General features: G+C 37.1%; 1 protein-coding gene across 7 annotated transcripts in view; it reads left to right on the forward strand.

Annotated features, from left to right (window-relative positions):
* Positions 1 to 24,387, forward strand: part of RBMS3 (RNA binding motif single stranded interacting protein 3) — a 582,541-nt gene that overhangs the window by 52,504 nt on the left and 505,650 nt on the right. For all 7 annotated transcript variants that reach the window (XM_044252609.1, XM_044252613.1, XM_044252610.1 and 4 more), the window contains exon 2: positions 7,304 to 7,362. In XM_044252609.1, coding sequence (XP_044108544.1) covers positions 7,304 to 7,362 — 59 coding nt within the window. The remainder of the gene's footprint in view (positions 1 to 7,303; positions 7,363 to 24,387) is intronic.

Genomic DNA, 24,387 nt, shown 5'->3' on the forward strand with positions numbered 1-24,387 from the left:
TGTTGTCTTAGAGTCGGTCAGATTGTAAATGTAGTGTTAGAGCCACAGAATTTTGGTGAGACTATTTGTAGTTTGAAAATAGTAATTTACCGGGGCGCCTGGGTGGCTCAGTGGGTTAAGCCTCTGCCTTCGGCTCAGGTCATGATCTCAGGGTCCTGGGATCAAGCCTTGCATGGGGCTCTCTGCTCAGCAGGGAGCCTGCTTCCCCCTCTCTCTCTGCCTGCCTCTCTGCCTATTTGTGATCTCTCTCTCTCTGTGTCAAATAAAGAAATAAAATATATATAAAAAAAGAAAATAGTAACTTACCAAATAATACACTGGTATAAAAAATAAACTTTTTTGGAGAAATTGTTTTAATTATCCCAAAGAAGTACAAAAAGCTTCTGATTGCCAAAATAGTGCCCTTTCTTCAAACACTTCCTCTTTTGAGAAGTTTTCTTCAGTTCTCCCAACTGGAAACTCCTATTTTGTATTCTTTGTAATGTGTTATTCTCAAGTTGTAAGTTAATAAATGACATTTTGGTTTGTGCAGTGAACTTGTGAAATTTACTTGGTGTGGATCCATGATTCAAGAGTTTGATTATCTCTGGTGTGGGCAAGGGAGGGAAAGAATGTCCAGACTATAAGGCCAAGAATTAGGTTCTAGATTATTAGTTGTCTGTTCTGGGTCGTACTGGGATATTTCTTGGCCTCTGTCATCCACCCAAATGTTGGATGACAAAGAGGTTGGAGGTGTTAGGTTAGGGCTTAGAGGGACCAACTGCAAAAGCATTGAGCAAAGCACTAAAAGAGGGAGAGCGGTATGGATATTTTCATTTCTGTTCTTTATTCCAAAGCTTACCAGGCCTTGGATAGGTGTTATTGTATTAGTTTGCTAAGGCTGCCATAATAAAATATAGCACACTGGGTGGTTTAAATGACAAGAAATTTATATTCTTACAGTTCTGGGGGTGAGAAGTATGATAACCAGATATGGTGGGGTTGTTTCTTTTGAGGCCTCTCTCCTTTGCTCACAAATGGCTGTCTTACCCCAGTGTCCTCACATGGTCTCTTCTTTGTGCCTATCTTTGTCCTAATCTATAAGGACACCAGTCATATTAGATTTAGGCCTACCCATATGACCATATGACCATATCTAAAGGCTCTCTTTCCAAATATGGATTACATTCTGAGGTGTGGGTGGTTAAGGCTTAACTGATGGTTAAGACTTCAACACATGAATTTTGAGGGGACATAGTTCAGCCCACCACAGTTCTTGCTGGCTGTGGCGACTCAGTGGTAGATTGAACTTGTTAATGCTTCAAACTATTATTGAGCTGTGGACTTCTCTTGTAGGTGAAACCTGACTGATGTGGCCCATCAAAGAAAAGGCCCCACCACATTCCAACTGGATCCCTAAAGCCATAGCTATAATCCATTAGCATCCCCAAATGCCAAAGAATGAATGAGCCATCTAGAAGTAGGCAAACAACCACATTTGCTGAAAGGATAATGTTTCATCCATTAAATAAATGCAGTACCTTTTTTGAGTCTGGTATCAATACAGAAGGCATGTGAAAAATGAGTTAGCTGGGGGTTAATTGACTGTGGAGACTCTATTTTCAGTCTTTGCCTGTATTTTTTGAATTAATATACACAGTGGGTGATTCAGCAAAAGGATTTAAAAATAAATTCTTTATAGAAAGATCCCACCAATTTGATGTCTTCATAATGCATGAAGAGTAGACCCATAATAGCTCTATTTTCTTTTCAACTTTGGAAAATAAAAGATGCCATTAGTTCAAATTAGGCTTGTATGTGGAATAATCAAGTATATCAACAAACTGTTTGACCCAAGTGCTGTTTAAGAATAAGAATAAATACCAGAAAGTGTTGGCTGTTCTTTAAAAAATTAAATGTAAAACTTCAATTGACAAGCTAGGGTAAAAGTGAGTTAATACTCAACACGTAACTACATAAAACTCAGTTATGAAAACGTAAAATATAATAATTGGGTAGTTATTAAAGATTGGCTAATGTTTTACAGAGTACTCTTAGAATGGAAAGAAAATGTTATTTGGGACCTGGCTGCATTTGGAGAATGCATGGGCACTCTGGATAGCTGGTGAATATGTAGGTATTATGTGGAGTCACATATTTTTATGTCCAAAAGCATCCTAGCAATGTGAATTAGGGGCTTCTCACATTGGCTTAGAAAAGGTGTTGAAGGTAAGAATCTTGATACTAAGTGTGTTCACTTCAATGTATTTGTTTCCCCCAAGAAGTTGAATCCCCCTGGAGGAAGTTGACTGTGGATAATCCTGTACCTCTTCTAGCTGTATGAAATGAAAGCATAGAAAAGTGAATTGGATTTTTCTGAAAGTTTCTAGCACGAGTGCTCAGGTGTCTATTTCCAGGCATCATCCTGAAATAATCTGGTCGCCTATTTTGTGGCCATTATCAGATTTTGCTTTCTGCTCATGGGTGTCATTTAAAAAAAAAAAAAAAACACAACAACAACAACTACAAACACCACATTATGAATACTTAGGGTCTTTCTCTAAACCCAAAGAAGGGGAAGAGTAAAGAAGTGAGATAACTTATGTTTGGAAATACCTTTTTCCTCAGAAGTATTTTTTTCTTCAGAATGTATGAAAATATGTTATTAGCCTGTTTAGTAGTTTTTATTCTAGTACATTAGGATACTTTAACAAAACACTGGGAAGAAAGATTTGATATAATTCTTCACAGGTATATTAGATAGGTGGCTTTTCTGTTTATAGCGGTTTGGATCTTAAAAAAAAAAAAAGCCTTACTTTATTTACCTTCATCAGATGTTTACTTTGCAAAGCATAGAGAATACAGGACTAGCCATGCAGAAAGTACCTGTTTGTCACTGGGAGATTTCAAACACGAACTGGAACCAATGGCCCATTAAATACCTTCTCTTGTTGTTTAAAGCATATCACCGCTTTGTGAAGTAATTGTTAACGCAACATACTGTAACTGAGCCAAAGAATCAAATTCCTTTAACTCTAGTCTGACTAGTGGCTGAGTCAGGTATTCTCAGTTGTGTTCCATTGTTTCATGATTGGGCACTCTCAGAAAGCCTTGCCTAGATTGTAATTAGGAATAGGGAAATCAAGAAATAGCGTAATTTGCCTTTTGCTGTGTGTGTATGTATGTGTATGTGAGTGAGTGATTTTCCACTCACAGTAGCATTATAGTGCTTCCTAGGACATAAAACTTTGCTTTAGAAAAGAGTTGCTTGCCGGGGCGCCTGGGTGGCTCAGCGGGTTAAAGCCTCTGCCTTCAGCCCAGGTCATGATCCCAGGACCCTGGGATCGAGCCCCGCATAGGGCTCTCTGCTCAGTGCAGAGCCTGCTTCCCTTCCTTTCTCTGCCTGCCTCTCTGCTACTTGTGTTCTCTGTCAAATAAATAAAATCTTTAAAAAAAAAAAAGAGTTGCTTGCCAAAATATTCACAAATGCTTTCCATAAAAAAGTATTTCCTTCCTTTCCATTTTTTTTGTTGTAATAAAATGACAGCTATTTTTTTTACATATACTGCATTTAATAAAGGAAAAGAAAGACATCCTAGTAATATTGATACAGTAGGACAATATGCACATCATAGGCTAAAAGTCCCATTGGGAGATGTAATTCACTATGAGATACAGTAATTTTTAATTTCCTCTTTAAAAGATAGAGCTAAATTTTAATTTGGGAGGTACTTATATATAAAATTTTTAAGAGTAGCTTTAGAAACCAATTAAAAAGGATTTTTGTCTTAAGGGTTTGTATGCCTGATGTGATATGGTTATAAATATTATAAATTCTTCTTATTTTCCTTTAGTTTTTACTTCTGTATTAATAGTGCTTTGTGTGGAAAAGAAATTTCAGCAAATGTTCCCTTTCTTCTCCCTTTTTGTTTTCTACACTAAGATACACGCAGTCTTTCAAATGTTTACTTGCCTGACTAGCCCAAATCTAGCAAACATGACTGTTGTTAGTAGGTACAGTTATAGAGGGGCACCTGGGCAGCTCAGTCAGGCTCTTGATTGTGGCTCAGGTCATGATCTCAGGGTTGTGTGATCCAGCACTGGGGAAATCTGTGCTCAGTGAGGAGTTCGCTTGAGATTCTCTCTTTTCCCTCTCTCTTTCCCTTCCCCGTGTTCATGTTCTTTCTCTGGAAAATAAATAAATAAATAAATAAATAAATATTTTTAAAGGTCCAGCTATTGATACCTTGAACCACTGTAGACTGAAGAGACCATGCAAATATGATAGTCTTTTACTGGTTCTTTTCATAAAAGAGAAACTCTTGGGATGAAATAGAGCTTGAAGGAGAGGCTGTATGTGTCTGTTGGAATGCGGATGCTGGGGAATGACAAATTTTGGAGGAAGTATGCTTGTATAAGAATAGATGTGAGGTAATAGACACTTCAGTAGTACCTAACAAACATACAAATAAACAAAAGCTTTGAACCTATGGGTATTTGTATGGTTAAGGACAATGACAACATAGTTAATGTAATCCCTAACATTAAAAACAACAATATAAATGGTAAATGAAAATTATCCTTTTCGCAAATAATTTTACCTTCCAAATTTCTTAGTGGAAGATTTTGACAGTCTAAGTAGTAATGTTTTAAGCTATCCTTTGGGACTCTCCCCTTCTATTTCTTAACCACCTCGGAGAAGGCCAAGGACTAAATATTTTTATATTTAACAGGAAGGAAATAATTACAAGAAGAGCTAATATTTAATGAGTACTTATTCTGTGCCGCCACTGTTACCATTTTAGGTAAACCCCACTTAACCCTCAGAACAAGCTTATGAGGTAGAGATTATTATCATTTTATATATTTGGACATAGATGTACGTATTTTAAATAGAGAATTGTCTAAATGAATATTTTAAAAAATAGATTTATGTAATTATAGATGGTGAGATGATACAAAGGATACATAAGGCTTACTTAGCCAAACGGATGTGCCCGGGCTGAATAGCGATTGGAGCCATGACAGTTTGTTGCCGTAGCATATTCTTTTCCCTACTGCACTTGATTGCCCTGGAGTTGAATACCTGGATTCCCAAAGACGTGAAGATTGATTAAACTAGAAGGGTTGATATATACAGCATCTCTGTTTTGAAGGCAGTTGATATAATGGTTAAGCACTACACCAATCTTAAAAATCCCCTATTCTGATCCCTCCTATAACTTTCACAAATCATGTGAATTTGATCAAGTTGCCGATCTTATAACGTTTGCAAAGTGGTAGTAGACATTTACAGGCCCAGATCTCTTTGATTTATTTAGCTATAGAGTTATAGTTATCAAGGGGTAGAAAATACAGTGGTACCCGGGATGCAGGTAGCTGAAATGTCAGGATTATGCTGGCAAAATCTACTCAATTAAGTTTTGGATAGCTTCATCCCAGTTCTGGCTGGCTTTAACAAAGGGCATGGAGGCGACTGGTGGGAATTGCCTCAGACCCCTTCATCTAAATATATATAAATATTCTAATTCCTATTATCACCTATTGATAGGTCAGCTCATAATGATTTTCAAAGCTATTGGTGCTATCATTTTCATAATGACATTAATTCCATGAATTTTTAGAGGACTGTCAGTGCATCTTTGGTCAAATCATCTGAGAGGTGCCTGGGTGGCTCAAACAGTTGAGTGTCTGACTTTTGATTTTGGCTCGAGTTGATCTTGGGGTCATGATATCAAGCCTGTTGTTGGGGTATGTGCTGGGCATGGAGTGTACTGGAGATATTCTTTCTCCCTCTCCCTCCCCCCAACCCTAGCTCAGGGGTGCTCTCCCTCTCTTTCTCTCAAAAAACAAAAAAACAAAAATGCCAAAAACATCTGGGAAAAAAGAAAAAAAAAGAAGCAAAGCATTATTAGCACAATGACACTTCAAAACTAAAAATATTGATAAATGACCACCAAAATGCACCAAAGAATTAATGACATAATGAGAGGTATTATAAATGCAAAAGAAACAGTGGTGATAGGGGACCTCGTTTATTCTGACATGGGACATTTACTCTTTGTCATATATACTCACACTTCCTTAGGAACTCAGAATTAAAAATACACAAAAAACAAAAAACAAAAAACCTTGCCAAACATGTTGGACATGGCTGAAATCTTGAACATAAGTACGAGTTGTTAGTAAACTTGGCACTTAAATTTGCATTATAATTTCTCCATGTTATGATGATTCAGAAGCATCCTTCATGGAATCCTAAAGAAGGACAGGGTTTTAGAAATTATCTTCTTCAGTCCTATCATTTATACCTTAGGAAACAAGCTTAGGGAGAGTGAGTTTCAGGGGCGTCTGGGTGGCTCAGTGGGTTAAGCCTCTGTCTTTGACTCAGGTCTTGATCTCAGGGTCCTGGGACTGAGCCCAACATCGGGCTCTCTGGTCAGTGGGGAGCCTGCTTCCCCCCTTCTCTGCCTGTCTCTCTGCCTACTTGTGATCTCTCTTTCTGTCAAATAAATAAATAAAACCTTTAAAAAAGAAAGAGAGAGTGAGTTTCATTCTCTATATTACCCATCTTTTAAAAAACAAAACCTACACTGCGTCTTCTGCAAGAGATGATAAAATAATCAATATATGTATTTATGGTAGAAACTTCATTGTTAATGAAGTAGCATTGTATTACTTGTATCATTCACTTATTTATAGCAAACCTTCATTGAGCTCCTATTACATATGATGGCAGGCATTGAGAATACAAAACTCAGTTCTTCTCCTCAATTAACTTACAGTATGTGTTTAATAACAAAAAAATCCTATTTATCTTAGGAGCACTGCTAGGAAATCTCAGTATTTCAATTTATCACTCTCCCAAATCCTGAAAGGGAATTATTAGAATTCTCATTTTCACAGATGAAAAAAACAGCTTTGGAGAAGTTGTGTTAAACTGCTCAGCATTGCCACACTAGGTCAGTGCCAGCCCTGGAAGGAAGCCCTGTTCAGCCTGGAGCCAAGGTCTGTGCTTTTCTCCAGCAATCCACAGCATGATTTACTTTGATCACAATCACACGCAACCCCCTTTCAGCCACCTATGACAGCCTGACAGGTCTATTTTTGAAGGCTCAACCCAGTGATTATGTAAGGAAGCGCATTCTCAAGTTATAGAGAAGAACTGGTGAAAAGCGATCATCCAGGTGTGAAATGGGAGCACAGAGCTTGTTTTTTTGGTTCATTCCTGCTCAATTGTGTGTGCACCAATGTTCATTAAGGTATTTTAGGTGTCTTCATCGGGCTATAATAACATAGATTTCTCTCTCTCTCTCTCTTTCAGGTATGGAAAAATTGTATCCACAAAGGCAATTCTGGACAAAAACACAAATCAGTGCAAAGGTATGTGTAAGGGTGTCTGTACCATGGATTCTTGCGTCGGCTGTTGGATCGATGGCACCTCCAAGGCAGAGATCCAGGCATCAGCTGCACAGTGATCACGACGTACAGTATATGGCAAACCTCTTTAATAATGCTGAAGCTTTGATGAGTTGTATTTCTAGTAACATTGTTCATTAATTTTTTTCATTAACAAACAAAATGAAAATCACAAATCAGAACAAGTATCAAATTGCTTCAGCATAAAACTAAATTACCTCGTAACAACTTTGGGTTGTCTGATTTGAATGATATCATCAGTGATGCAAATTGATTTCCTATATAAAAATGAGGAACTCTGGGGAAAACTTCCCCATGCAAAGCACGTTTTAATTTATCTGTTTTTTAAAGCTTTCTCAACATTGGTTGACTAGGAATGAGTTTACAGATGGGCCCGTTGTGTCTAAACTTCAGCTGTCAGCCTCCCTCGGGATCTTAAGTGGTATCTTAGTAAGGCTTTTTTGTTTTCTTGTTTCCCCCTGGAAACATTTCTGAAGTTATTTGACTCTATCTGTGACTTGTGTTTCTTTTTTTTTTTTTTTTTTTTTTAGTATATGTGCTGCCAAAGCGAGCACGTGACTTGTGTTTCTTCATGTCTGGGAATCCCATACTCTTTCAAGGGTTGCAGTATATATTATTTGTGAAATCTGTATGGTTTCCCTTGCATGCCTCGGTTCTTACTAGAAAATTGGAATGCTTCTTGTGACATATGTTATTTGTTGTTCCTGTAATCCAGCCTTTTTTGTAATACTGTCATCAAGAAGTATGGAGAGCCAAGATCATTCTAAATACTGCCCCTATTTCACATACAGATATAATGTGCATATGTTTTATGAACAGACACTCATATACTAAAAATATATCCTAACCTACTTGGGTAATGATTAGATCTATTCATCAATTAAAAAAAAAGCATTTTAGTCTCCTAAAAACTCACAAATGTGTTAGGTATTTAAGTACTATAAGACAAAAAATAATAAGACAGGTTCCTGTCATCTAGGTTCCTGTTCAGTTTGAAAAGGAAACAAACAAGAAAATAAAGGAACTAATCCTAACATGCTTACTAGAATCAGTGTTATTGGCCTAATACATATGAAAGTGTAACAGAGATATCCATAATAGACATAAACACCAAATACTGTGAGAGTAGAAGACAGAGATTTCTTTTGGGGGCATGAAGTTTATAAAGGCAAGTCAGAATGGATGAGCTTGAGAAAGGTCTGGGAAAAAGAATTTTAGTATGTAATCGAGCAGACCCACATAGCTAGAATAGAAGAAACTCCTAACACTCCAATCCACATTTTCTTGTAATTGCTTAAGAGCCTTAAACTCAATCAAGCTAGAACCTGTATAACCTAGAAAGCTTATCTTCAAAGGGATGTGTTGCAGGGAAATGTTTGGCCTTCTGCTGGGAATGCTAGCAGAAAATATTAGAAAAGCTCTCTCTTTGTTTTTATGTCAACCTCCTCTGTGTGGTTTAGAACATATTAGGATATTTTTACAAATGCTTATGTTTTAAATATATAAATGAATTATGGGTTTGCTGATACAACATATTTTTATATGGATTTAAAAAATGGTTTGGAGACTAGTGTCATAATAAGCACCGATAAATACAGAAGGAGATGGAGGGAGGGAAAGATGGACAAAGGGAGAGAAAGGAAGGAAGGAAGAGAGGGACCATGGAACCTCCTAGGGAAATCATTTAACCCACAGAGCCGCCCAGGTGCCCCATCCTAAGGAAATCATTTAATAGAAGGGCAACCAAAGATGACATTTTGGGCAGGCAGAGGGCTATTAGACCTTTTGCCCTGAGGGCACTGTGAAGAAGGCGGAGTGAACATGTTGTCATTATACATACACAAATAAAAGCCTCCAGTTGCCTTTTCAGCATTTGGAGCCTGTGGATTATCCGTAGTGATTCTGATTCATAGTCTTCCTCAAGTACATGGAGGTGGGTCTCCTAAAAATAAGCACTCATGATCAGAACAGTATTATTGTCACTTTCATGTTGAGGGAAAGTATTATTTTAACGACATTCTGAATCTTATTTAGAGTATTTAGAGTATTCCTTTCAGAAAAATGGCCCTTGAAATGACTACTGTAGAAACAACATGCAGTTGGGAAGAGGCAGCAATTATACTTAGAAAAATTGTTTATAGTTGTCAATGATAAGCATGGAAGTGCATTTCTAAGGTTAGAAGGAAGGTGTGACATCATCAAGGCATTCAACGAACTGATGAAATAAGACATTGAAATGATCATCTAAGTCTTTATTGAAATAGCCAAGAATTGAAGCAGTAATAGTGTTGGGGAAGGTAACTGATCCAGAAGGTATTTGTGGAGCGCTAAGAGTGATCATATCTGGGGATTCTATAGACAATAATGAAAATGAAGAGTCACTGGTTATAAGATTTTAATGATGAAAGACTCTAAATTGGAGATTTTAGGTAGGAGTGAAGTCAAATGGACTTAGGAGCAGGGAGGACTCACCACGTACAGGTCCATTGGGAGAAGAGATGTTAGAAAGGAAAAACAAGAAACAAAAACCAACAAACATTGAGAAGGCTGCAAAGGAGCAGTGCCTTCAGGGTGAGTCAAGAAATAATCAGAAACATGCAAATTAAAGTAATTTGCAGTGATAATTTATATCCACTTGGGTAGCAACCATTATTTCATACAGGTCACCCGGTGCTGTTTCCTGTCCCCATCTGGTCACCTGTCTTTGTTGGTATCATCCTAAATTGTCAGAGGCTTTTTTAAAAAAGCAGTTTGGAAAGAGCAATAAATGGAATTTTTTTTTATTTTTTATAAACATATATTTTTATCCCCAGGGGTACAGGTCTGTGAATCGCCAGGTTTACACACTTCACAGCACTCACCAAAGCACCTACCCTCCCCAATGTCCATAACCCCACCCCCGTTCCCCCAACCCCCCTCCCCCCAGCAACCCTCAGTTTGTTTTGTGAGATTAAGAGTCACTTGTCACTTATGGTTTGTCTCCCTCCCAATCCCATCTTGTTTCATTGATTCTTCTCCTACCCACTTAAGCCCCCATGTAGCATCACCACTTCCTCATATCAGGGAGATCATATGATAGTTGTCTTTCTCCACTTGACTTATTTCGCTAAGCATGATACGCTCTAGTTCCATCCATGTTGTCGCAAACGGCAAGATTTCATTTCTTTTGATGGCTGCATAGTATTCCACTGTGTATATATACCACATCTTCTTTATCCATTCATCTGTGGATGGACATCTAGGTTCTTTACATAGTTTGGCTATTGTGGACATTGCTGCTATAAACATTCGGGTGCACGTGCCCCTTTGGATCACTACGTTTGTATCTTTAGGGTGAATACCCAGTAGTGCAATTGCTGGTCATAGGGCAGTTCTATTTTCAACATTTTGAGGAACCTCCATGCTGTTTTCCAGAGTGGTTGCACCAGCTTGCATTCCCATCAACAGTGTAGGAGGGATTCCCTTTCTCCGCATCCTCGCCAGCATCTGTCATTTCCTGACTTGTTGATTTTAGCCATTCTGACTGGTGTGAGGTGATATCTCATTGTGGTTTTGATTTGTATTTCCCTGATGCCGAGTGATACGGAGCACTTTTTCATGTGTCTGTTGGCCATCTGGATGTCTTCTTTGCAGAAATGTCTGTTCATGTCCTCTGCCCATTTCTTGATTGGATTATTTGTTCTTTGGGTGTTGAGTTTGCTAAGTTCTTTATAGATTTTGGACACTAGTCCTTTAACTGACATGTCGTTTGCAAATATCTTCTCCCATTCTGTCAGTTGTCTTTTGATTTTGTTAACCGTTTCCTTTGCTGTGCAAAAGCTTTTGATCTTGATGAAATCCCAATAGTTCATTTTTGCCCCTGCTTCCCTTGCCTTTGGCGATGCTCCTAGGAAGATGTTGCTGCAGCTGAGGACGAAGAGGTTGCTGCCTGTGTTCTCCTCAAGGATTTTGATGGATTCCTTTCTCACATTGAGGTCCTTCATCCATTTTGAGTCTATTTTTGTGTGTGGTGTAAGGAAATGGTCCAATTTCATTTTTCTGCATGTGGCTGTCCAATTTTCCCAGCACCATTTATTGAAGAGGCTGTCTTTTTTCCATTGGACAGTCTTTCCTGCTTTGTCGAAGATTAGTTGACCATAGAGTTGAGGGTCCATTTCTGGGCTCTCTATTCTGTTCCATTGATCTATGTGTCTGTTTTTGTGCCAATACCATGCTGTCTTGATGATGACAGCTTTGTAATAGAGCTTGAAGTCCGGAATTGTGATGCCACCAACTTTGGCTTTCTTTTTCAATATTCCTTTGGCTATTCGAGGTCTTTTCTGGTTCCATATAAATTTTAGGATTATTTGTTCCCTTTCTTTGAAAAAGATGGATGGTACTTTGATAGGAATTGCATTAAATGTGTAGATTGCTTTAGGGGCATAGACATTTTCACAATATTTATTCTTCCAGTCCAGGAGCATGGAACATTTTTCCATTTCTTTGTGTCTTCCTCAATTTCTTTCATGAGTACTTTATAGTTTTCTGAGTATAGATTCTTAGCCTCTTTAGTTAGGTTTATTCCTAGGTATCTTATGGTTTGGGATGCAATTGTAAATGGGACTGACTCCTTAATTTCTATTTCTTCTGTCTTGTTGTTGGTGTAGAGAAATGCAACTGATTTCTGTGCATTGATTTTATATCCTGACACTTTACTGAATTCCTGTACAAGTTCTAGAAGTTTTGGAGTGGAGTTTTTTGGGTTTTCCACATAGAGTATCATATCATCTGCGAAGAGTGATAGTTTGACTTCTTCTTTGCCGATTTGGATGCCTTTAATTTCCTTTTGTTGTCTGATTGCTGAGGCTAGGACTTCTAGTACTATGTTGAATAGCAGTGGTGATAATGGACATCCTTAGCGGAAAAGCTTTCAGTTTTTCTCCATTGAGAATGATATGATATTTGCGGTGGGTTTTTCATAGATGGCTTTGATGATGTTGAGGTATGTGCCCTCTATCCCTACACTTTGAAGAGTTTTGATCAGGAAGGGATGTTGTACTTTGTCAAATGCTTTTTCAGCATCTATTGAGAGTATCATATGGTTCTTGTTCTTTCTTTTATTGATGTGTTGTATCACATTGACTGATTTGCAGATGTTGAACCAACCTTGCAGCCCTGGAATAAATCCCACTTGGTCGTGGTGAATAATCCTTTTACTGTACTGTTGAATCCTATTGGCTAGTATTTTGGTGAGGATTTTCGCATCTGTGTTCATCAAGGATAATGGTCTATAGCTCTCTTTTTTGATGGGATCCTTGTCTGGTTTTGGGATCAAGGTAATGTTGGCCTCATAAAATGAGTTTGGAAGTTTTCCTTCCATTTCTATTTTTTGGAACAGTTTCAGGAGAATAGGAATTAGTTCTTCTTTAAATGTTTGGTAGAATTCCCCCTGGGAAGCCGTCTGGCCCTGGGCTTTTGTTTGTTTGGAGATTTTTAATGACTGTTTCAATCTCCTTACTGGTTATGGGTCTGTTCAGGCTTTCTACTTCTTCCTGGTTCAGTTTTGGTAGTTTATATGTTTCTAGGAATGCATCCATTTCTTCCAAATTGTCAAATTTGTTGGCGTAGAGTTGCTCATAGTATGTTCTTATAATAGTTTGTATTTCTTTGGTGTTAGTTGTGATCTCTCCTCTTTCATTCATGATTTTATTTATTTGGGTCCTTTCTCTCTTCTTTTTGATAAGTCTGACCAGGGGTTTATCAATTTTATTAATTCTTTCAAAGAACCAGCTCCTAGTTTTGTTGATTTGTTCTATTGTTTTTTTTCGTTTCTATTTCATTGATTTCTGCTCTGATCTTTATGATTTCTCTTCTCCTGCTGGGCTTAGGGTTTCTTTCTTGTTCTTTCTCCAGCTCCTTTAGGTGTAGGGTTAGGTTGTGTACCTGAGACCTTCGGTACTGCCTCTTGTTCTTTTTTTTGTGGTGAATTTTTCCTCCTTGTCATTTTGTCCAGATAAGAGTATATGAAGGAGCAAGTAAAATACTAAAAGGGTGGCAACAACCCCAGGAAAATATGCTTTAACCAAATCAGAAGAGATCCCAAATCGTGAGTGGGGAGAAAGGGGATAAAAAGAGGTTCAAAAAGAAAAAAAGGAAAAAAAAAAGAATTAAATAAAGAAAATGAACAAAGAAAAGTATAAAAACGAAAAAATATATATATTAGATAAACTAGTTAAAAAACGTTAAAAAAGAAAAGGGTAAAAGTTAAAAAAATTTTAGCAGAAGAAGAGAAAAAAATGAAAAAGAAAAAAATTAAATTAACTGCACGACTTAAAAAAATCACAGGGAGAAAGCCATGAGTTCCGTGTTTTGCTTTTTCCTCCTCTGGAATTCTGCTGCTCTCCTTGGTATTGAAACTACACTCCTTGGTAGGTGAACTTGGTCTTGTCTGGATTTCTTGTCGATCTTCTGGGGGAGGGGCCTGTTGTATTGATTCTCAAGTGTCTTTGCCCCAGGCGGAATTGCACCGCCCTTACCAGGGGCCGGGCTGAGTAATCCGCTCGGCTTTGCTTTCAGGAGCTTTTGTTCCCTGAGCGCTTTCCGTAGAGTTCTGGAGGACGGGAGTACAAATGGCGGCCTCCTGGTCTCCGGCCCGGAGGAGCCGAGAGCCTGGGGCCCCACTCCTCAGTGCGCCCTCAGAGAACAGCGCCAGTATCTCCCGTATGCCTGACCTCCGGCCGCGCTCCGAGCTCACCGAGCCTGCAACTGGTTCAAGGTACCCCCGAGCTGCGAGCTTACTGTCAGCTCTGTCTCTGTAGCCGGCTTTCCCGTTCCAGTACCCGCAAGCTCTGCGACACTCAGACACCCCCGATCCTTCTGTGACCCAGCGGGACCTGAGGCCACGCTGACCCTGCGTGGGCTTCACCCCGGTTTAGCCTCTGGAGCGATGTCCCTCAGCGGAACAGACTTTTAAAAGTCCCAATTTTGTGCTCCGTTGCTCCGCCGCTTGCCAGGAGCCGGCCCCTCCCCCCGGGGTCTATCTTCCCGTCCCTTTGGATTCACTTCTCCGCCAGTCCTACCTTTCAGAAAGTGGTTGTTTTTCTGTTTCTAGAATTGCTGCTGTTCTTCTCTTCGATCTGCCGATGGATTTGCAGGTGTTTGCAATCTTTAGATAAGCTCTCTAGCCGATCTCCTGCTAGTTGAAGTAGTCTCAGCCTGCTACTTCTCCGCCATCTTGACTCCTCCCAGCTAAAGGGCATTTTTTAAAAAAAGATTTTATTTATTTATTTGACAGAGAGAGAGATCACGAGTAGGCGGAGATGCAGGCAGAGAGAGAGGGAGAAGCAGGGTTCCTGCTGAGCAGAGAGCCCGATACAGGCCTTAATCCCAGGACCCTGAGACCATGACCTAATCCAACCCACTGAGGCTCAACCCACTGAGCCACCCATGCACCCCAATAAAAGGCATTTTATTGACACTAGTAATTACCCTGAGAATATTGCCCCAAATGTTTTTATTTAAACAAATGTTTAAAGTACATGTAAATAGGCTCAGGCTGAGCACTCTTTCATTCTCTATAACAGACACAGATACAGGCAATCTCCCAATTCTAGCTCCCAATTCTAGCTCCCAATTCTATGGAGCATATGCAAGTGATACAGCCATTACAATGACAGGAAGAAGACTAAACTGTGTCAGATGATGAACATATTTATTATAGGAAGTTAAATGAATATAGAGGAATATAAAATCATGTGTAGAAGAAATACATATCTAGGTAAATATTTGAGAGTTAAGTATGGCTTATAGTTATGTTTATGGTGAAGCCAGACTGCCTGGTTTGGACGCTGCCTCTCCACTAAGTGAATTGTGTGATCTGTGGTAAATGACTCAACTTTCCTAGGTTCCTTAATTTCCCCATCTATAAAATAATGATAATGATAATAATAGTAATCATAATATGGCCTGACTTGAAGGTTAAGTGGGTCGTACATGGATAATACTCAACAATACAAAGTGTCAGCTCTGGTATAAAATAGTGGCAATGTTAAACAAAAAATATATCAAGGGGTGGGAATATGGGTGGTAGATTATTAACTTTACATCTCTTCAAATCTGTTGTATTTCCACACAAAACAAACAAAACCCACTTGGAAAAATGATCTGGTTTTAATTATATTTATGTTTTGTGGTTCTTTTTGTGAACTATGAGGGCCTATGACTATAAGTTTCTTTGTTTCTTGTAAAATAATGTCAGATGAAAACAGTAACGGATTTGGAGAGAATGTTATGTTTTGCTTTTTTAAATAATTGGCAGATATTGAGTTCTTCTTGACCATGGATTTTTTTAGGAAGGATGTGGAAGGGGTGAGATGGCTTTTTCAAGTAAAATCACTACGAGCATGGGACTAGTCATTAGAGAATGCAATTGGGTGTGGTCTTCTCTGAGACACTTGCTTCTGAATCATTTGCAACTTCGCCTACAGACTCAGGCTGTGCAATTAAAACCAAATCTTAGGAAGACAGGACTTATTTATTTTTGTTTTAAAATATATGGTATGAATTCAATTTTTCATGAGCTGTTGCACATGCAGTATATTACATGCAAGTTAGTGTTGAGTGGGGTGTGAAGAAGTACATTCACTAGTGTCCTTGGAGATGAAAAGGAAAAGCATCAAAATGAACCTTGATGTATTAGCCTAACCTCAGACTCTTACCCTAACTTAGCATCTGAAAGAAAGGCTTTTGTTTCCTCCCTGTGTATTATTCACACCCTGAAGTTCTGTACAGTAGACAGGCCCAGAGAAACACACTTGCTCTATTCTGGAAGGGGTCATAGAGAACTCTTTCAACATAACCTCTCGTTTTCAAGATTGTTCTTTCTTGGGTGGTGGCTGTGGCAGCTTTCGTTCTATAAAATATGGCAACATAAAACAAAACAGTCACCATCAGGCCAAAATGACCAGAAATTGCTGAACAAAGCAGGCAACAGCTCCAGATGGAGAGTAATGAAAAGCAGACCACAGTTCATTCAGATACTCAAATGCAAGGACCAAATAAGGGCTATTGTATAAGTCATAGAGATTTGCACCGCATTGTTTTTTTGTTTGTTTGTTTTCTGCTTTTCTCCATATGTTTCCCTCTGGGTCCAGTATATTTACTAATTTAAAAAGTCAGGGAAAATCAAATGAAAGAAGCCATTGAAAACATGGTATAAATCTTCAATGAATTTACTTGTCTCTGCCTTTTCCTGCTTTTTAAGTTTGGCTTCTTCTGTACCTCTCCCCATACCATTTTTTTCTGACAGGCTATGTGTTTAGAGCAGAGGGAATGAGTAATGGATATTCCATAGAAAGTTTCCATGCCTAATAGCCATAGGATATAAGCGTAGTTAGCGTGTGCCAAGCATACCAACTTCTAAGAGTTTGAAATACTCCCTTCTGCCTTTGTTGTCACAAGCTGGTTGAATTATATTTATGGAAGCTTATGTTGCCTTTAACATTTCATTGGACCCTTAAAATCAGAGTTGAAGACAAGTATCTTGAAGTTCTGAAATCATCCATGGAAGATATCATTCATTCTTTATTAAATGAAATCATAAATTGTTATTTCTTCTGTAAGAAAAATAATTCTGCATGTTCTACTAATTTTATAGAGAGGGATAGAACCCTCCTAGAATGTTTCAAGGTGGGGCGTGAACAAATCCTTCTGGCAGTTCTAGACACATGGCCCTGTTACACATTTTTAAAAATGATTTATTTATTCATTTTTAGAGAGAGAGGTAGGGGTAGGTGGGGGTAAGGGTAGAGGAAAAGAATCCCAAGCAGACTCCCTGCTGAGTGCAGAGCCTCATGTGGGGCTCAACCTCACAACCCAGACATCATGATCTGAGCCAAAATCAGGAGTCAGTCATCCAACAGACTGAGCCACCCAGGTGCCCCACACTTTTTTTTTTTTTTTTAAGTATTTTAGGTAACTAAATATGAGGCCATATACTTGGGCAGATTTGGAAGTATTCAATTTATTTATCATTTAATTTTCTTCCTTACTGAGAGGGAGTATTTATATAGCAAATGAGGGAAGTATGGCTTTCTATATTAAATCCAATGGACATGGAGAAAGGAGGAGATATTATATGTTGTCATTTTTATGTAAGATTATTGTAGGGTATGAGGTAGCCCCCACTACCAATGGACGTGCACCTGGGTGGAGTATATATGTGTAAATGGAACTATTTGTTTTCCAGAAAATAACATACAAAGTAGGTAAAGAAACTAAACACCATGGAAAATTTCCTTTCTAGTACCCATTATTTTCCCAAATCAGTGCAAACTAAAATAAATGTTCTATACTTTTTGAGGGGAATAAGGACCTCCCCCAGGCGGGGTCACAGTCTATAGAGGAAGAAGACCATGAAGCAAAACGACTTGAAAAACACATTTACTCAATTTTCAAATAATGGGATTAAGTTTTTTTAAAAAAAGGCAAAAACATCTCTATTTAGACAACTGCATTTTCCTTTGGAAAATGAAATGTGATATTTCCCTGAACTTCTTTTGTGAAGTTTAATTTATTCCAGTATTAATTTTACCACTAATCACATGTAATCAATACATAAATGTATTTGCTTCATTTGGTATTGATATTGACTTTTATTTTCATTTCAGAAAAGATTAGTTTCTGTAGGAACTTTTCTAACTTCTACCAGTACATCAAGCTTACTTAGAATCATCCTCTAGGTACTTTTTATGGGGAGTTTTCATTCTGGACATCTTTTGAAAAAAACAAAAACAACAACAACAACAACAACAAAACCCACCAGTTTTTATAATGTTATAGCCAGATTTTGGAAAGAATAACTTCTTTGAAAGTAAATGGTCTCAGTTTGTTGCCTCTAGTTTCTGTAGACACCTACAACTAAAGATGTTTTCTCCTGTTAAAAATAAACCTTCCAATCCTGTTATTTCCAATGCAGAGAAGTAAATATTTTGGAGTGTTCTTTATTATTTTTTTAAGTTTGTTTTTGTTTTGTTTTTGTTGTCATTGTTGTTGTTATATTATTTATTTATTTATTTATTTGAGAGAGAACTCAACCAGGCCAAGGGTAAAGGGAGAGGGAGAGAAACAATCTTAAGCAGGCTCCACGCCCAGCATGGAGCTCCATCTGAGGACTCTGAGATTATGACTTGAGCTCCCTAAGCCAAAATACAGAGTTGGATACTTAACTGACTGAGTCACCCAGGAATCTCTAGTATTATTTTATTTTCATTTTCATTATTATTCTGTGTTAACTTTGAGAAGTCTCTGAAATAAATGTAAAGCAAAATATGTACATATATTTTGGTGGTCATACAACAACACAAATTTCTTTAAAAGTCTTTTTTAGCTATATATTTACTCAGCATTTGTTTCTGGTCATTTTTAGTATACTGACTAAGCAAAAGTAACACTGTGCACAGATATTAAATATAGTAGGTAACACTGCTATTTTAAGTATACAATTATATTTTTCATCATTTAATACTATAACCTACCTTCTTCTTTGCACATGCAGAAATTATTTTATTGGAAAGAAATTTTAATAATTTTTGTGGATTTTAAAACAGCTTAAAAATAAAATGGTACAGTAGTGTTGTTTCCTCCCATAATATGAGCATGACTTTTTCCTAATCCATATTTTTTAAGTTAACAGAAATCCTTTTATTCAGATATTCTGTTTGCTTCTGTGTCTCAGTTCTGTATTTTTAGAATTTGACTTTTGTTAATATATATAAAATGCTCTTTTGTTTTTTACCTTTTTTAGTCTATGTCGATTATTTCTTCCTCAATTCACCTTTTCAAGGAGTTTTCACTAGACTCTTCCATCCTACTTAAACACTTTACAGGGATGCCTGAGTGACTCAGTCAGTTGAGATCTGACTCTTGATTTCTGCTCAGGTCATGATCTCAGGGTTGTGGGATCGAGCCTCGTGTTGGGCTCCACTCTGGGTGTGGAGCCTAATTAAGATTCTCTGTCACCCTCTACCCCTCCCCTTTGACTCACTGGACACTCTCTCTCTCTTTCTCAAAATACAAAAAAGATTTTACAATATTATCACCTTTGAGTATCACCTGGAGTCAAAGATCTTATGGCACGTTATCACTCTTGCTTTTGTGATTATAATCTAGATAATAAAACTTGAGATTCTGATGGGACTTATTTTCTATTGTCAAGGTATTGAGGAAATAGGACAGTTCATGGTAGTTACTTAGATTCCAGAGGCTTTATCTTTCTTTCTGGGAGCCTTTGATGTTGTTGCATCAATGGAAGGAAGGGACATGGCCAGTTATATGTTCTACAGGTCTGTAAAAACACCAGGGGTACAAGACATACACAGACACATGTTTCCTTGAGTTATTCTTTAAGCATTTTAACTGAGAATATTTTATGAGAATGAAATTACCCCTTTTATTGTTTGAAGTTATCTGTTCTCACTCATCAGTAATTTCACAAATGTATGGAAAATCCAATATGGTAATATATTTTAAATAACATGCAAATTATAGTAATGTAGAGTGAACAGATATGATATATGTTTGCCTAGTTTATCAAAATAAATGTAAACTTGTAATACCATGTAAATAAACATCCTTTCAAATACAGGATTTCAAAACATGTAGATTTTTCAAAAGAAACTCCATTTAATTCTTGAGGGATTTTCCAAATGAAGTCTATACTATGAAAATTGCTAAGTAATAACTTTAGTTCTCTTGGACAAGTTATGTAACATCTCTAATGATCTGTTTCCTCAGTTGTTAAATGAGGTTATTTATATCTGTGATGAAAAAAGTGTTTTTAGAATTACATGGAACCATGTTTGTAATATATCTGGTACCTACATCAGGTAAATTTTTCTATGGCTTCGGACTTTGATTTTTTTCTCATAAGAACCAGATTTTCTAGAGCTTCTACATATCTTGTATAATTTAATGCAAGTCTGAGTACATTTTCAGCGCTCAAGGATTATGTATGTTATGAATTGACACATATTTATCGAGTCTCATTTCTTAATAGCAAAAAGTGTGAGTACTTAAAGTATTTTTTTCCCATATATTTTGGTGTTGGCTATTTGATAGCCCTCAGGATTTTTCAGGGCTAATAAACCTTATGTCTTTGAGAACAAACATGTTCTGTCATAGTAGCAGGTGGTAGAATTCATTTTAATGGACTCAGATAGGTTCTGAAAAAAATATGCTTCTTTGTTCACCCTTTGTTATGTTGTTCACTTCATAATGTTCACAAGTTTAAAGGTAAAAAGGAAAAAAAAAGAAAAATAAAGGCTAAAGATTCTTGCTTTGAAAAGATTCTTTGAAAGCACAGTGAAGGTATATTTAGTTTAAGATATGATTAATAGTCATTTGATTTGATACTTCTCAATGTTCTTATTGACTCATTGGTTATTCATGTTGCTATTAAAATAACTATTTTTTCTGTCCTTTAGTGAAGAAATGAGACCCCCAAAGTGTGAAAGAGAAAAACTCGTGCATGTGGCTAAAAACTCCCTAAACTACAAAAACATAAATTGAATTTGAGAGATGAATGTATCATGTATTATGGTTCTCCAAGTGCTCTAAGCTCAAATGTCTATCCATAAAATATTGGTGATACAAGGTCTCTATTTCATATGATCGTTTTAAATATTGGTGTGTGTTGTGGAGTAAGAGAGAAATAGCAAGGTCTGCATTTAATCTGTATTACATCTCTTAAGAAAAAGGCAGCTCATTTTAATTAGTAGATATCCAGATAGACCTCTTGGTCATTCAGCTTACATCAGTCTTGAGTTGGAAGAAAGGAACCTGTGTTCATAAAGCATCTTCAGAACACCTTCTCTATGACACTTATAAAGATATAACTTCTCTCAACAAGAAATAGTAAGATGCAGATATCACAGCTGTTCGCATTCTTGTTTACCAAAAGCGAGCTAAAACAAAAGATTTTAGAGAAACAGTGTGAAAGAACATACTGAGCTTTGGGTATAGGGATGATGTGGAAAATAACCACATTTGAGACTGTGCTGAAGGCATGTGGTAAAATTCCAAGAGAAATATACTCTAAACTACCTTGGAATTTATGTCTTTGGGGTACTTCTACTACAATAGATAATTGAAGTAGAAAATATACCTTATCATTGAAGGAATGAATGAATAAAAGATTTTTTTTTAGAAAAGAATTATATGAAGTGAAGTGAGAGGCTCTTTTAAAAAAATATTATTAAAACACTGATTAAAAAGTCTCTCAAGGTATTTCATGAGGTATTTTCTAATAAGAAGGGGTAAAGAACCAGAAAATCTTTAATTTCCTATTTAAGACTTCAAGAAATTATGACTAATGCTATATATTTTCATAGAGAAGCAGGTGATGAATTTGAGACTGATTTGACTAGAGGAAACCTTCTTTCCAAGTACTTTTAAAATAAAATTTGTGTATGTTCATTTGACATTATGATGATTTGACATACATATACATAGTTAACCAATTACTGTCAAGTTAATTAACATATCATATACCCACAAAGTAATTTTGTGTATGTGTGTTGAGATCACCTGAAAGCTACTCTCTTAGAAAATTTCTGGTATTCAGTGCTGTATTAACAATAATCAGCATGCTGTACACCAGATCCTAGACACATTCTTCCTACAGAGGAGCCATTTTGTACCCTTAGATAAACATCTCCCCATTTCCCCCAACATTTTGTCTTTGATAATCACCATTCTACTCTCTGCTCCTAAATATTTGGATTTTTTAGATTCTGCATGTAAGTGAGATCATGCAGCTGTTTGTTGTTGTTTTTTTGTTTTTTTCTTTGTGTGGCTGGTATATTTCATTTAGCATAATGTCCTCCAGATTCATCCATATTGTTACAAATGTCAAGATCTCTTCTTTTTTAAAGCAGAATAATATTCTGTTGTGTACATATACCACAGTTTCTTTATCTATTCATTTGTCAGTAGACATTTAAGTATTTTTCCTTCTTTGGCTATTGTGAACATTTCTGCAACAAACATGGGGGAGCATATGTGTTTTTGATATTTTGATTTCATTACCTTTGGATGTGTACCCAGAAGAGGGATTGCTGGGTCATATAATAGTTCTATTTTTAGTTTTTGAAAAACCTGCACACTATTTTACATAATGGCTATACTAAATTAAATTCCTACCAACAACATGTAAGGATTTCTTTTTTTCCCCCCACATCATCACCAGCATTTGTTATATCTTATCTTTCTAATATAACCATTTTTTTTTTTTTAAGATTTTTATTTATTTATTTATTTGACAGACCGAGACCACAAGCAGGCAGAGAGGTAGGCAGAGAGAGAGAGAGGAGGAAACGGGCTCCCTGCTGAACACAGAGCCCTGTTCCGGGCTCAATCCCAGAAACCTGAGATCATGACCTGAGCCGAAAGCAGAGGCTTAACCCACTAAGCCACCTAGGTGCCCCTCTACAATAACCATTCTGAACAGGCATGAGGTGATATCTCACTGTAGTTTTGACTTGAATTCTGTAATTGTTAGTAATCCTGAGCATCTTTTCATATACGCATTGGCCATTTGAATGTCTTCTTTGGAAAAATGTCTATTCAGATCCTTTACCCATTTTTTAATAGGGTTGTTTGTTTCTGCTATTGAATCATATGAGTTTGTTATATGTTTGGGATATTAACCTTTTAACAGATGCATGGTTTGCAAATATTTTCCTCTGACTAAATAAAAACTTAAGCAGCCAAAGTTTCCCAGGGCATCTGGGTGGCTCAGTTAGTTAAGTGCCTGACTCGTGATTTTGGCTCAGGTTGTGAGATTGAGCTCAGTGTTGGGCTCTGCACTGGGTGTGGAGCATTCTTGGGATTCTGTCTTTCCCTTTGCCCCTCCTCTGTCTCCCCCTCTCCCCCTCTAAACAAACAAACAAACAAAAAAGAAGCAGCAGAAAATTCCCATATGAAAGTGGAATTTTCTCATCTCTCTCAATTTTTTTTTAAATTTTTTATTTTTTATAAACATATATTTTTATCCCCAGGGGTACAGGTCTGTGAATCTCATCTCTCTCAATTTTTAACCATTGTTTTTGAACCAAATTAAAATAACCCCCAGGTGAAATAGATATACATTCATAAATATTATTATATATTAATATATTTAATTTTATTTTTATTATACACATATAAGTACTTGTGTATGTTACATATAAGTACATACATATGTCAATATGTCTGTGTGTGTGAGAAAGGGAGACGGGCAAAATATATATGAGATACTTGGAGCCTAAGAGAATTTTTAAAATCAAAATCTAAAGATTTGCCTTAAAGTTTAAGTTTAATGAAATATAATTTTATTAAAAGGAGCTTGAAGTGAAATCCCCATAGTTGTTTATAACTAAGCATCCTCTGTGTTACATAAGCCAAAGAAGTCCTGGGGAAGTTGTTCTGCCTTAGATAGCAGTCGGGTTCTTTGTGTCTTTTTCTCTATTTTGTGAGGAGAATGTAAGACAAGTCATAGAGAGTCGAAGTTGCACAAGCAATTATCAAATAAGATCTCGTTCAGCATGGATAAAGTGTGTATGTATTTGAAATATGTGTAAAAATTTAATGTTCCTACTTTGCATCATTGTATTTCCACCAATTACGTCCTGGTAATATGGACTATTAATGCTAAATATCCTATTTATATCCTATCTTTTCCAGTTCAATCTATCTTTTCTCTTTTATGTCTTCCCTCAGTTACTAGTCTAGAGCCAATCCTTTGGCTCTGTTCTTGTTAAGGACATTAAAAAAAAAAAAAGTATATAACTTTCCAGATAAGATTATTTTAGTTTAAGGGCGCCTGGGTGGCTCAGTGGGTTAAGCCACTGCCTTCTGCTCAGGTCATGATCTCAGGGTCCTGGGATCGAGTCCCTCATCAGGCTTTCTCTCAGCGGGGGGCCTGCTTCCCTTCCTCTCTCTCTGCCTGCCTCT

This window comes from Neovison vison, chromosome 6 (genome assembly GCF_020171115.1).
Source record: "Neovison vison isolate M4711 chromosome 6, ASM_NN_V1, whole genome shotgun sequence".
Taxonomy (NCBI): Eukaryota; Metazoa; Chordata; class Mammalia; order Carnivora; family Mustelidae; genus Neogale; species Neogale vison.